The sequence below is a fragment of the Drosophila tropicalis genome, unplaced genomic scaffold (assembly GCF_018151085.1).
Source record: "Drosophila tropicalis isolate 14030-0801.00 unplaced genomic scaffold, ASM1815108v1 contig_845, whole genome shotgun sequence".
In the NCBI taxonomy this organism is placed as follows: domain Eukaryota; kingdom Metazoa; phylum Arthropoda; class Insecta; order Diptera; family Drosophilidae; genus Drosophila; species Drosophila tropicalis.
The window spans coordinates 12,678,247-12,693,922 of record NW_027173338.1 but is presented as its reverse complement, the minus strand read 5'-3'; the positions used below and the strand labels follow the sequence as shown (position 1 = coordinate 12,693,922).

General features: G+C 38.9%; 2 protein-coding genes across 2 annotated transcripts; one reads left to right on the top strand and one right to left on the bottom strand.

Moving 5' to 3' along the window:
* Positions 1-5,053: 5,053 nt before the first annotated feature.
* On the top strand, positions 5,054-6,728 carry LOC137581567 (protein spaetzle 4-like). The gene is made up of 2 exons (XM_068295864.1): positions 5,054-5,976; positions 6,043-6,728. The coding sequence occupies exons 1-2, from the start codon at positions 5,078-5,080 to the stop codon at positions 6,491-6,493; spliced, it is 1,350 nt and encodes a 449-aa protein (XP_068151965.1). The 5' UTR covers positions 5,054-5,077; the 3' UTR covers positions 6,494-6,728.
* A 46-nt stretch (positions 6,729-6,774) lies between these two features.
* LOC137581566 (disks large homolog 5-like) lies at positions 6,775-15,208 on the bottom strand. Its single transcript, XM_068295863.1, is given in 11 exon segments — positions 6,775-7,801; positions 7,871-8,087; positions 8,149-8,378; positions 8,450-8,688; positions 8,762-8,981; positions 9,064-9,318; positions 9,615-12,333; positions 12,335-13,077; positions 13,080-14,105; positions 14,179-14,255; positions 14,864-15,208. Coding segments are annotated over 10 exon segments (5,808 nt in total). The 5' UTR covers positions 14,234-14,255; positions 14,864-15,208; the 3' UTR covers positions 6,775-7,697.
* Positions 15,209-15,676: the final 468 nt, after the last annotated feature.

Below are 15,676 nucleotides of genomic sequence, written 5' to 3'. Positions count from 1 at the left end.
TTATGTTGTTAACGAATACATTTTAGCCTCAATAAATCTTCTTTTCTAATCACTTCTGTAAAGCTTCATTGTAAGTATGCTTTTACTCAAGTTCAAAACAAAATTGAATGGACCCCTTTGCATAAAGGTGCCTATGTTCTGTGTATAAATAAAAATAACAATATTGCAAATATTTCGCAATAACTGAAACCAGTTTTAGAAATTGGGCAAAACAACTTAGTGCACAGATAAATAGACAAGACAGAGAAATGGAGAAAGACCAAAGACTGCAAATATTATTTGGATCCTAAGCCAAAGCATTTTCCCCTCTTTGACACTTGGTCAAAGGCGAAACTTACTCAATGGGTAATCTTTCGGTGACTTTTGGTTAATTAAAGTTCAATACTATTCAATACCTACTCGTTGTCGACGTAGGTAGTGAAGTAAATATTTTGGGGAAAGGCATCGCAGAAATATGATACAGTTAAAAATAACAAAACTGTCGTTATATTAAAAACGCATAATATGTTGTTTTTCAACTCTTACTTAGCCATGGAGGCTAGGGCTTCTTTAGGTTTTATAGATAATTAAATACGCATATTGCTTTTCATTCCCTTCTATGGCCTTAAATATTGGTTTGGTGCAAGATACATGTTTATTTAGCTACTTATCAGACCTAATAGAAATATAATGTAATTTTTAATAACAATAAGTAGAAACTATGCAAATGAATTTCCCCCAGAGAATTGACAAAAAAAAAAACGATACGCGCCAAAAAAAAAAAAGAAATAAGTTAAGCCATGGTCCATGTAAAATGAATCAAAACAAAAAACGAAAGAAACAACTAAAAGTCCACTACTGACCTACTAAGCAGGCGCATCTCAACGCAACGCAAAGATCCCCCACTTCCACATGCCGCCTCCCCATTACACCTTTTTGTTGGAGGCAGAACAGGCGAGTAAAGTTGTTTTTCGTCGTCTGCGTTCGTTTGCCTTCGGTACTTATCTCTGCCACAAAACAGTGGGACAGAAGCAGTCGAAACTGTGATAATATGAATTATTCAATAACTAAATTAAATGTTTATTAGCTCCTGATCGGTACGATTTGCTAAAAAAGCTATGTTTATGACCCTCAAATTTAGTTACAAATAATAGCTTTGAAGCTTAGTCCCGCTAAACCTCCACCACCAAAAACCCTAATGGGTTTTGTTACACGGTCTATATTATTGACGTTGCGTGTGGTGCTGTTTTGTTTTTTTGTCTTCAAGTTTTTTTTGCGCTGCTCGTTTTTCAATGTTTGTAGTTTTACTCCACCACCCGATGACGACGACGTCGAATAATAAATAAGAAAAAGTTTTCCTGCAAACGCATTGTAACAACGACACTGCATAAATCAAAGTATTGCCCCTACAATACCCTGTTTATCTCTTGCTTGATCTTAGCAAATTAATTTCTGGATTTCGAAATGTGTTTCTTTTTTTTGTAAGAAATCATATATCCAGAGAACCCGAAAGTATTGACTTTTTGAATAACCAAACACAAATGGTTAACTAATGGTCTTGGCCTTGGTCTTAATATATATGTACCTTTTTGGATGCTTATAGTAGTTAGATACAATGTTGTAGTTTGAATATACTCTTTACCTTATGAACACGCGGTATCACTCAGTTTTCGCTTGCGCCGACCGACTGCTTCTATCTCTGACCACCCGACGTCGTGAGCTTCGGTTTTGGGGCCGGGACTGGGGCTTAGTTAGGGGCTCTTACCGTATAGCCGCAGTTGCAAACGTGAGTGCGAGTTGTGAGAACGTCTTTAAACGAAAATACAAGGAAGAAAAAAAAAGAAAAGAAAATTGACAACCGAACAAGGCAATCTAGGTACAAGTACCAAACGCCAGAAATAATATCTACCTGAAAAACTGTTTGACACATTAAAATATGAAATTTACTTTTCTTGGTTGCAATACTAGTACATATTTAACAGTGCAAAAAGTGTATATTCTGAGTGATGCCACCGCCGGACTGAAAGTCATTAATGGAAACTCAAATCTAAGGAGATAATCAAGTTTAAAGTGGACACATTCTCATTCTAAAGTTGAAATTCTTTTCAATTTATATTTTTTGCACCTTTGTAAAGTGAGTGAAAGTAAAAAAATGAACGTGATCACAAATCGAATTTGCCGATTTAAAATAAATAAACACAAAACGGTAATTTTAAATAAAAATAATGAACTTTAGGTTTGGTATGAAATTTCAGATATAGGGTTACGTTCAAGTTCAGTTTTTCAGCATTACCATCTGAAGAGTAAAAATATTTACACATTTAAAGTAACTAAAAGTAGGTTAAAAATAGTGAAAAAGGTTTCAATTTTTCTTGCAAGAATTGCTAAGTGACTTCTTTACTTCTTCTTAAAAAAAAATTGTTGATGTATTTGCCATTTTTTAAGCCATTGCAAAATGTTCACACGTTTGTCTTAATAATTGTGCTGAAATCGATAATCGCTTTATGCATATTAACAACTATTTTCGTTGTAGACGCTACAACACAGATACACAAATACGCATGTAGAGGGTTGGATGGTATAGATATTTTAACGCATGACTACGCAATCATAAGAGTGACAAAAATCATAAAAAAGTTTCACTTTCTTTTACCGGCTTACCTTGATTTTGTGTTAAGTTTTGCCGTTGTTTTTTTTTGGTAACCAAAGAGCCTCAAAATACAAAAGTGGAAGAAAAGTTAAACGTTTTTTTCTTTATGTTATTTGCTTTTGTTTTGGCTTACCATTTTTGGTGGCAAGTGAAATTTTTAAAACAATTTACGAATCGAAACGATAACTGAAAGCATGAATATGCATTATCGTAGCTTTAGGTGCAAGTCAAGTTTGTTGCCTAAGTCTTTTGTTTTGTGGAAGTTTCACCTTTAATTGCCCATAGGCAGAAGCAACTTCTTCGACAGCTGCAGCAAGTAACAACCGAATTTGGTTAAATGTAACATACAACTTGATTTATAAATAATTCATTCTAGCTGCAATTGCCGATCGCCGAGATCAGCAACATTGTATTTAGGAAATGAAGACATAGGCAGCATCATAGATTGAAGATCTGCTTCCCTCCATCCTCCTCCTTCTCCACTTGGTTTTCCATCTCTTCGTCGGCTTCTGCTTTTCGTAGAAAGTAGCTGACATATTAAAGTGTTGCATTGCTGTCGTCGTTGCTGTTGTTGTTGTCGATGATTGGACATATTGATTTGTTCGGGCCGTCTGACACTAGTGCTCCAATTATTTATTTTCTGTTTCTTTTTTTTTTCTGCCAATGGTTTGCCAATTTCAGTTCTTCCAAGAATCATGTGAGACAATTTTAATGAATCGCTTTGGGCCATCAGTAGCTGGTCTTACATTTATTTCATTGTCTCGCCTCCTGTCTTTGCTGCTGCTTTGCTTTGCCTCAGCACCCTTCCATCTGAAGCGAAAGTCATCTTGTATTCGTTTATTTGTTTGCTTTCCATTTCAGGCTTTACATTTGTTGTGTGGTTGACCTGATTTAGTTTTCAAAACTCACACACAAAATTAGTTTGAAAGTCAAAGTTAGTAATCAACATAATTTTGCGGTCTCATCCTCCCCATCTCCCACTTTAAAGCAATTTCTTCAACAAACATAATAGCAAATTACCTAAAGTTCCCAACAGTAAGCAGCTACACGAAACGTATTGTTTCTCTTCTGGGGAAATATTTTTAACCGAATTTCAAAAAGTGGTGACCTGATTTGTTATTAACATTTTTGCAAAAAGAATTCAGTAATCTTTGGATAGTTATTATTATATTAATAAAAAGTGCTTGAAATAATTTGGACTTTATAATGTCAAATCGAAAAGAGCATTGATTTCATTTTACATCTGTGAATTGTAGAAAAAAAAGACGCGTGTGAGAAAAAAGCTACCTATCTTTGAATAATAAACAACAAATTGGATTTTACCTAAATTATTACCTAATTTTGTATTAAAAAGCTAACCATACAAAAAATAAAACAGTTCAACACTTTCTTTTCATGCTTCGCTATGAATCATTCCCAAATCAATAATCACTAAATGCATTTCAATTTTTTGCTGCTCCATACAAACCGGTTCGAGCCATAAAAGACAGGAACTCCGCATGGCATGGTTGGGGATTGTGCAACACAGATATCAAAAAACAGTAAAAGAAAAGGAAAGTTTGGAAGGGCCTCGAACACCAAAAAAGGGGAGAGATACAATAGGCATCAGCGTCGTTGGGTTGTTGTTGTTTCGGCTGCCTCTCTTTTTCTTATACCACATGCTTCTGCCACTGCCATTGCTACTGACTGTGCCGCAATTTACTTTTACTTCAATAACCCATTTCGCTTTTGATTACTTATGGTGTTCAAGAGCTAGCCGGCGACCAGGTTAAGAAGGAAGTAGTGGCATTGGCGATTGCGGCCAACCATTTGCAGTAGTCGCATGCAAATGCACATCGATCATCTTTGTGTCTGTCCAACACAAGTTGAAGTTAAAGTTTGAGTTGGCGTTGGCTCTTGCGTGAAAGTAAAACTTTAATATAGCTGGACCGCTTTATGTATGCTTTGGCTGTGCCTCGTCACGCTGGTGAAATAGTGTTTACCATCTAAGTGAGAGCCACAAGTTTATGTAAAGCCCATCTGCATGTGCACATATATATGTATATCTACGCATGTATATAGATATATATATATGTATGTACATTAAACACTTATTGAACAATTTTCCAGCTTAGGTATAAACTTTATATTAATGCGATATACTCTAGCTTTATTTAATACTAACAGTTGAGTTCATCGTTTTGCTTGTTCTTTATATATTTTCAGGTGGATGCGTTGATTTTGGTTTTTCTGTTGTTTCTAGTTTTTGATCTGCCCGATGTCAGCTCAGGTTTTGGATTTGATTCAGCCAATTCATGTACTCCCAATGGAAAAATATCTCGCCGAGGTCGAGCCCAAATGCTAGCTGCCATTCCATGTGATCTAGGAAAGCAAGCATTTTGCAATTTGCCGGGATCAGCGTATCCTTGGCATGCAGTGCGACGATTCGTTCATGAGAATCAGGGACTGATGAAGCGCATGTATGGAGATGTGCGTCATATATCAATTCTACGAGATGAAATACAAAACAATGAAGTAAATGTGGATGACATGGAAGATACAGCTGAGAGGTATAGCAAAGATGGTGGCGCTCGTGGACGTAGTGGCAAGTATTTAATGCACGGCCGAGAAAGGGATCGGGATAGGGAGCGAGATGATTACGTAAGCTACAAAGGAAATGATGTGTTAATGGAGCCACATTTTCGGCCAGTTTCCGTGACAGCAGCAACAAAAACAACCACAAAACGCACAGCAACAACATCTGCAATTTTATCGAACAGTAACTCCACGGAGAAGCAGTCAAATTTGACAACATTACAGCCAGCCGATTCTGCGCAGAATTCCACAGCCAGTCCCTTACCATCCTTGGCTGTTGCGGATGCAGACACAAATAGCGTCTATGAAAAGCCTGACAGTAGCAGTACCACCGCTTCAGCAAAGAGCGAGACTAATGTTCGCATTAACGATTCGCTTCAATTAGACCTACGTAATCTTACATTGGATGTCAAATCGGAAGCCATGAAACTATCAGCTACAACACCCGCTTCAGAAAATGTGAAGCTCCAGTCCAGCGAACCCTTAATAAAGTCTAACTCCAGCTCAACAGCCACAACCTCTAAGACACCCTTTGTAGTCCGGCGTAACATAACCAGATCCACGCCACCAGTAACCACGCCCATGAGCTTCTCCTCATTTCTCTCAGCATCCACCAGTACATCTGCAGTGTTGGGGCAACGACGTCCACTGAGCACGTCAACTCCAGCGCCAATCACTTCCACCGCCAAACCGTCGCTTTTGCGGGAGGGTCAACTTTTTCAAGATGCTATGAAACAGGAACCAGTGTCCATAAGTAATAATATGCGAGGAGTGTAAGTTACGTTTGCCGTAAATCAAGAAATATTGGCTAATCAAATTTTTTTCTTTAATATACTTAGAAATGCCTGTCCTGTTAAGGATGAGGTTGTGGCACCATTCTGGGCAAATAATACTCGTGGAGAAGTTTTAGCCCTGCTAAATCTTTATCCGTTTGAGCAGTATGTTCATTGGGAAAAGTGTACCCAAGAATTTAAGCAAATGTTCTGCCGCGATGGCTGCCGTTGTGAGCAACAATATCGATTGCATCGCCTGTTGGCTTACGATCCTCATAATGAATGTAGAGGGATCTTTTCCGATTGGTTTCGTTTCCCATCCAGCTGCATTTGCAAATGCTACAACATACCCATGGAATTTCGAGCCACTTCGCGGAGTCCCCGCTCTGAAAGCAGTTTTGATCCTCATCCCAATCCCATTGAAACTGCCGAGGCACAGGTGCAAAGAGCTATATATGAGCATGCCACCGATGATTGGTATCGTCCGCGTGATGAATTTGATTACTTTGAAGGGTAATATGCTCCACTAGTCTTTGTATTCCACAACTGTAAATTATTACCTAGAATAAATATTATTGTCAATTCTTTGCGAAATTCGTGCCGCATATGGAAGAGTAAAGAAAGAAATATTAGATATTTTTACAAAAAACATGTCATAGCTTTTTTCTGGGCATCATTTCCGTAGTGATAGATATTGATAAGTAAGACATTATGTTTTTGTATATATAGTTCAATATAATGCGAAAAAAAAAAACAAATTAAACAGAGCGAATGTACCTTGAAATACTTTTGAACATATTCGTTAGCCGCTTTAGTGTGCTGCGTTTAACTGTATTTAGTTATTTTTTATTTATTTATCTATTATTTCATATTTTGTGGCCATAACATTGTTTGTATTTGTAGCAACATAATAATGTAGTAGTATGATTTTTATTACAAACAATTTATTGCAAAAATCAAATGTATAAAGTTTAGATTTTTAATGTATTTAATACGATATTTAAATGTGTTTGTATATATATAAGTAAATATGATAAATTAAATTTATGTAAAGTTTTTTTGCAGTATAAAAGGCATAATTCATCATTCATTTCAGTTTTAAGGCTAGTGATAGAAAATTGAATATATATATTTATATTTCTCACCATTTACTCAATAAATATTTGCTTTGTTCCGAGAATGGTTTTATTGGAAATCAATATTTGATTATTGAAACGAAATTAAATATATAACCTTCACAGTTAGACAGTTTTTAAAGCCAAAATTAACGTTTGCCTTACAGTAGTTTTCTGTATAGATATAAAAATATTACAGAATAAATTGCAATTGATATTAAAAATGGGCATAGTTCAGTATTCCTTAATACTAACACTCGTGCAAAAAATATTAAACTTTACAACATTTTTAAGACGACAGATAGAAAATGAAGAATACACAAATTATATACCTAATATGTGTGATTAGGTAAAAATGTAGGTTTATAAATTAAGTGACGGAGAATACACACATAAACAGTGGATAAGACACATACGTATTGAAAATACGGCGATAGAATACTCTTTATAAAACGAAACGAATCCACTAGGTTGATTAATATTGATCATTTTCCTGATCCGTAAAAAAAATACTATACGAGAAACCGATAGATATAACAGTTGAATTACGGCTAAATCCGTAACAGTTAAGCAAAACTATAAAGAAAAAAATTCAATCCGACATTTTTAGCCATTTGAAACTGGCACCCAGAGCAGCTTATCTTGTTCTTTGTCCACAGCGTCTTTTATCTGAGTGCACATGTGCTTAATGCTTACTCCTGGTATTACGGCTGCATTAAAAATTTTACAATCGTTTTACTGTTCAATAATTAAAAAGAGAAAATCGTTTTTAATCTTACCCGATATATACTGTTTGTAGTCGGAACCCAGCTTCTGGGCTCTCTCGTACATTTCCTTAGCCGCCTTTGCGGAAATTTTGTCTGATCCAAAATCTCGAATATCGCGAATCTGTTTGGCAGACTTAAAGCGCAAAAGCAACACAATTGGATAAATCTGTAAGCGCTGAAGACGTTCAACTGCTGATATTGATACATCCAAAATGCAATGGCGACGATCCTTAAGACAGAAATGTAAGTCGATAAATATTTCTACAACATTAGATAAGTTATGGACTTACATTTTTGCAAGCGTGGCTTATCGCCTCTACTGTGGTGCATTCAAATTTATTGCCCCGACGACGGTAGTCCACAAATATATTTTCCTTAAGACCCTCTTCCATTGCCTCCTGTGAACAGTCCATGGCAGTTACTTCGCATCTTTTAAAGAGATTCGAAAAGTCTATTATCAGACGATCCATTAGACATTCAGACAGCGGACCAATAATTAAAACGGGTCTTCGGATCGGAGCTGCAGATTCAAATACAAAACATTAATAATTGAAGGCAGTATATACGACATATGGTCGTTCGTAAGCATACAGTCCAAAAGCTCAACACGCTGATAGCTTAAAATACCACCGTCATCGTTTAAGAGGCCCAAGTCAGGGAAAAAACTAAGTTGCGTGTTACTGAAGCTGGCAATTTCTGTAGAATCGCGGGATGAGCTGCGCTGGTTCTTCTTGCGGCGAAAAAACGAACGACGAGCTGAAGTGCTACCGCGCCTTGCAGTTCCCGTATCACAGTCCACCACTTCACCCGATTTTAGTTCCTCCTCAACTCTAGACATCATGTAGAAAAAATTATTAAATTAATTAACCGCAAGCTGGTATGATCATCATATTTTAAATATACTTCATTTGACTTGGAATAATGCCGCATACTGTGCGATGGCCTATGGCGTCTAATTTCCAGGCCCGCCAAAGACCAAAAGTTCCGTCAAAAACAGTACTATCCACGTAAAGCACCTCATCTTTTACAAAACGTAAGTCAGCCTCACTCAGTTCACCAATTCGATCAAACCCCACGCGAATATAAAATGAGTCACCTGGTTCATCTTTTATTTGTTTAAGTGCTAAAGAAATATATTAAAAATCAAATAAAAGACATATGTGAAAACAATCAAACACCTTTCAAATTATATGTTGCCAACTTACTGTGTAATTTGTTTTGCACAAGCATAGTGACTGTGTCGGTGAGCTTAGAGATTTCATTGGCTGCCTGCTCTGCCGTTACACCACTTAGGTCAACGCCATTATATTCCAATATTTGATCACCTATGCGTATGCCGGCATGATCCGACGGAGATCCAGCTGCGACATCATGCACATAAATGCCCACCTTGTTGCCGCCGAATAGCTTAATGCCAAGATTTTTTGACTTATCCATATGCAAAGTGACATAACGAAGAGCTAAAAAGATAAGCAACATTTGATATGATAAGACAAATGTTTAAAAGTTTCCGCACGACGTATAGAAAACTTATTTTTCGTATAATTTGTGAATCAAGCTTGTATTAATTTAATCGGCATAAATCGTAAAACATTTGGGTGTTAATTCATCAAACCAAATTATAATTGGACTATATAAATTTCAAATGTTTTTGTATGCCCACTAATAATGACGTTAGTTTGTTAAAAAGCACAAAAAAAACCCTATATGTATTAGTAATTATTATTATAAGTAGAGCTCTGTGATCTTTACATACTTTCTGCCGCTACAGTTGATGATGGCGGTGGTGGCAATGCTGGCTTGGGATCCTCATCATAAACTGTAGAAGTGCCCGATGCTGTTGTTGTTGTTGTAGTGGCCGCAGAGGACGGCATGTCTTGGCTACTGCTGATGTCGGATTGATTTTCGAGGCTATCAGTGAAGCTCTGATCTTTTATGGACTGATGTGAGAGTGGCGCCCTTGAACCAGACGTCGACGATGATGAAGTTGTTGTGGTAGGTGGAAGCATAAGAGGCTGAATACACGACATGGGAATAGACATGGGTATTAGCATGTTACGCGCCGGTGGACGTGGTGAATTACGCGGCGTTGGAGAACCCGAATGATTCACAGGAGATTCTGGCTCCATCTGATGCCCACTTGTACTTTCATACTCTGCCGGTGACGGGAATTTCTCCGGATTATATTGGACGAGCATGGTGAAAGAGTCCCCACACTGACGCAATACATTAGCGGCTATCTCCTGCGTTGCTGCTCGCATATTAATGCCACATACTTCCAAGAGTTGATCACCCACCTGGAGACCAGCACGCATCGCAGTGCTTTTGTCGGCAACAGTGGAAACGAATATGCCGCCTCCGTTGTTATTACACTGAATGGTGATGCCGAGAGATTTGTCGCGCTTATCGATGGTGACTCTTCTAAGGTCTCCAGGGCAGAGAAAATCCGCAGGCACATTAGAGTTCCGCTTGGAACTGCCACTGCCGCCATGGCTAAGCACCTCAACATGTACCTGCGGCATGGGAGAACCACGTCCACTGCCGCCTCCGCCATTTGGGTGACCACTACTTAAAATGTTGGCACCAAAACTTGAACTCATCAGCGACATGGGAGCTCGCTCCGAAGACGAGGCCGACACTGAGTTAGCATTTGTCAGCGCAGCATAATGATGATCTATGGAACCTGAACTGTTCTTCACCATGCTTCCACTTTTGCTGGCCACACTCGGATTGGATGGTATGCGCAGTCTCTGGTTGTCTTTCTTACGAGGAAATGTTCCACCCTCGTAGATGACGCCACCGCCGGGAGTATTCATTCCATATGGATAGTGCCCATGATTGGTCATGCTATTTTGGGCAGTAAAGTCTAAATAGGGCTGCGGATGCGGGGGATGGTAATTTTCTAGATCAGTTGGTATACCAATGGCGCCCTCTATAGGCGCTTGGGTAAGAGTTTGTGGAGGAGGTGGAGAGGGAAGAGTTAGCGGACTGGAGCGTCTCATATTACCATGTAAACCACGTAAACCATGCACATTAGGGACAAAGCTGGGAAAGAGTTGAGTATGCCGATTCCCTGGAGCTTGGGTATGTAAGTGAGGTGCAGCATATAAGCCCGCTCCAGTTCCTCCCATCCCCAGCATTCCAGATCCAATACTCTCACTATCACTTGGATATTTGGGCACATGCTTGACTCCTGCCTGGGTCTGGTTTGGCGCCTGTGGCATCGGCACATGACGCTTGGGATACGCATTGTATTCGCTTATGGGTGGTGGCGGACTCTTGGTGGACAGAATGGACTCAATTGAGTTTTGTGATTTGAGCGAAATAACATCCGCAGGCTGATTGCCTCTTGCACGAAGAGGATTAAGTGGGACAAAGACTGCATTGGGATTAGTTTTGGGCAGTGGTGGTGGATGAAAAACATCGTACATTTGCTGTTTGCGTACAGGAAACTCGCCAGCCGCTGGCCCAGTGCTACCGATTGATCCAGTTCCCATTAACATGCCCGGTCCCGGACCTGTTCCAGTGACGACTTGTTGTTGGGCTTGCTGACCACTTGTCTTGGGCTGATAAAAATCACCGCTAGGGGTTATATTCAGTGACAAACGATGCGAGTTATGAGGCCGAGACCCATATCGATCTTGAGAAGGAATCTTTGGCCGAGCAACAAAAGGAGCAGGACGTTGTAATGGAAGGGGCTTTTGGGGCAATTCATCGGGTGAGCTGTAGAGCGAGTGCCGGGGATGCGAATGCTGACCCACCAAGCTGTTACCGCTATTACTGCCTATGCTGTTGCTGGGAGGTTGTGCAAAAAGCGATGTAACTGGATTTGAGTTGCGATTGGGATTGGACTTAATTGCACTTCCATTAGCATTTCTGATGTGCGCCAGTGGTTTAGACAGTGGTGGTGGCAAGGGTGGAGGAAGCTGTTCCTGTTGTAGCTGTTGTGGCTTATCACCTACTGCCATTCCCAATCCTTTTGGAGCGGTCATACTCGGGTCGGCATCATCATTATTGTCTACATTGATGGGCCCTGGTGTAAATAGCGACATTAAGGCACGTTTTTTTTCTCCGCCACGCACTATCGTCCCAGTGGGATTGTCGTGCGAAATATTAGTTCTTGGCCATGTGCCCATACTCTTGGATGCCGCTTCCTTTTCCTTTTTCCCCCGTTTATTGCGCTTAAAGAGATTCTCTTTGCTTTTCTCTGAGCTGTTCTCGCTAAGCACAGAGTCCAAAGCAGCTATGGCATCATCATGCTCCTGCTCAAAATTATCATCTGGCGTGCCTGGTTTACTTAATCTACTCAGTTTTCTTAAAAAATCGGCTATCTTGGATGGATGTTTAGACGCTGAACCACCACCTCCTCCGTTTGCTCCACTCCCACTTCCACTAACGTGCGGCATGGAATCAATGGAATCTGTTTGCGCTGAAGAGGTTGTTGTGCGACACGGATGACCCCCCTTCACCAAATTGCACATGATCTTGCACATATTTAAGAGCAAAAATGTTGAGTGTGTCGCTTCGTGTGTCATTAATTAATTGCATTACCTCATCAATAGACTGCACGGAATCCATCGATTTGTTATTGATACTTAAAATCCGGTCGCCTACATCCAACTCAGGCTCATAAAAAGCCTTCGAATTCTGCTCTATTTTGGCTATAAATACTCCCATATCCAGTTGGAGTCCATGATTATCGGATTTAAGTTGAACCGAATACGAATGATGCTTGCTGTGCCTAGTTCGTGATACAAGGAGCAAAATGCGTGGAGCACACGCTCGAATCTCGTCAAGTACCATGCGCTTTGAAAGGGCTTGACAATCCATATTGTTAATTTTGCAAATGACGTCGTTAATTTTAAGTTTTCCAAAGGCAGGTGAGCTATTTGTAACTCCACAGACAAGAGGAAGTCCTCTTTTATTGCTGTCATCCAGTATAATACCTAAATCACCATCGTGATAGTTGGCCAACTCAATCTCTAGCAGATCTTCACCCTCATAGCTGCTCATGTGAAAACTCCGACGCAATGCATGGTCCAATTGTTGCTGCGACTCTAATTGCTCTTTCAGCAAGTCTATTTTTTTCTGCGCCTCATCCTTAAGCTTTTTGATCTTTTCACTGTCTCTGATAGCCATAAGAGAATCGGATATAGCCTTATCCCGCTCGTGACGCATTTTATCACACAATGTTTTAACGGAGTCGCGTTCTTGCACAATTTTTCGCGCTGCGAAATAGCCCAATCTCTTACTCTTTTTGCTTCGTCGGCGTCCTGTACTGCTCGCTCCACTTCTGACAAAGCTTTTTCAAGGCTTTTACGCATCTTTTCAAGCTCTTTGCTAGTGTCGTCTTTGCTGCTGCTGCTAGTGAATTCCTTGGACCAAGAACTCTCCCGCGATTTGAGCAGATCTCGCTTTTTTAACTCTGCATTGGCCAGTTGTAACGCTTTAATTTCCGTCTTAAACATTAGATCATCTTTCTTAAAGCGTTCGATTTCTTTATTAGCTAGCGCTAGATCATCGGACATTTTCTGGTGTTCTTGCAAAACGTTGTCCTTCTCAGACAGCAGCTGGTTAAGCTCTTCATTAAGATTGACCACATTTTTCGTCTCCTTAGAAAGCAACAGCTTTAATGTTTGGTTCTCTTCGCCACGTTCGCGATAGAAATTTCTTTCTTTCTCCATTTCTATATAAGATTTCTTATATTTTTCCCTTTCGACAGCTACCATATTACGCTCCTTCTTAACCTCGGTCAATTTTTCAGAGCAACTACCGTCACAGGCCGACGATTTGTTGTAATAATACAGAGCATTGCCGCTGCCACCAGTTGGAGCCGTGGTTTGTGCATTAGTATTACCATTCTGCTGTTGCTGACTTTCCATAAGCCTTAGTTTTTGTTTTAATCGGACACTTTCCGCCGCGATATCTGTGTATTTGTTACGATCAGCTACGATCACCTCTTGGTAGAGATTCAGTTGAGTAGCCAACTCATCACAGCGTCGCTCTGTGTCTGAGTGCTGATGTCGAAGTGTAGTAAGCTCGAGTACAGCCGACTCATATTGCGATTGTAGCAATTCATATTTCTTGCCCTGTCCTGGAACAGGAACGCCCACTCCAACGCCCACACTGGTATTCACTACCTTATTTGGACCATTGTTGTTGGCCATGTTGGCGGCCGTTGTGCTGCCACTAGAATTTGATGGTGGACGGAGAGTGCTGTCGTAACCCACATACTCTGAACTTTCTTCTACAATAAAGATAATTTGTTTAGAATTTAAGTCAACTGACAGTTGTTTTATTTATATGTCCTATGTCCTCACCTTCCTGACTGCTGGTGCTGGTCAAAGAAAGATCTCCGGAAGCCATTTTTGCCATTACAACATCTTTTTTCTAATTTCTGTAAAAAGGAAGTAAATTTTATCAAGAAAATAAGAATATTTTGTTATCCTTAATTTTTTATGGTTTAATGAAGAGGCGATAAATTTGTAGAAGGAAATTGTGCCGCTCCCAAATAGTTTTTCGTCGCCGCTTTTAATTTAAATCTTTAAACCAAACTAATAATTAATAATAATATTAAAAATATATGCCTTTTCATCATATAGTCATTATAGGGTATAAAAATACACACAAACATAGATAAAACATAAAACGAAGGAGAAATGGCAAATGGAAGAAACCAAGCTTTCAAATAAGCGTTGCAAAAATTGTGGTAATTAAGAAATAAAAAGTAAAAGAGCAGAGACTAAAGTAAGAAATTAATTGAAGCGTAAATTGTTAGCAACAAGCTATACATAAGTACACATACATATATATGTATGTACATATGTACGTTTGTATATATTTATGTATTTCACTTTTTTAAATGAGTGTGTATGTGTATTTATGTATGAATGGTGGCCAAACAAGTTGGTGGAGATACAATACAAATTATATAAACTAACTAAATAAAGAGGAAAATGCACCAGCGACGGTTTCTTAAACATACCATGTTTACCTTTGGCTTACCTTTTAATCAGCACAGCTGCAACTAAAAGTAAATCCAAAATTGTCCAACTTGCATCAGTGTATGCGTTTCTCCGCTAACACAGGTCCAAATAGAGATCCAAACCAACACCCGGAAGTTGTTGGAGGAGGGTCAAGAGGAGGAGGAAAAACAAAGGTCAAAAAACGGCGAAAACACACTCAAATTACTTGAAAACACTTCAAGAAACTGTGAAACACTCCATGCCACGAAAAGATCACGAACTTGCACCGAAAAAAAAAATATATTACTAATGAACAAAAACTAAAAAAAAAAAATAATAATAAATCGCCTTCTTTTTGTCTTGAGTCGCCCGAATTCACCAGTGCCCTACTGAATTCGCTCCATTATGAATTCGCTCAGCAATTATGAAGAAATTCGCTTTACAATCACGAAGAAATTCGCCGACTATACGTTACAGTTTTAGATGTACTGTCTATGTTTAAAGTACCTAAAATTGCAATCTAATCCTTGTTGGTCGATCCATTGTAAAATCATTTATTTCCACAAAAATTTCTCCTGGAAAAGTTTCGTTTTCTTAATAACAAGTATTATTCTAGTAGTATCAATCTAGAGTTAATACAGATGGACATTAATATCGACTCGGCATTTGGATGAAATTTTAGAGTTATAAAAAAAAAACTAATAATAATAATAAAAATAAATTATAATGATACTTTGTGAAAATAAGAAAAACATCTAATTTTATAATAAAAAACAAATAGTTGGAAAATTATAGTGTGTGTAAGCTAAATACTATTGTTGAGTATGCAGATATCTAGAGCTTAATTCTTGTT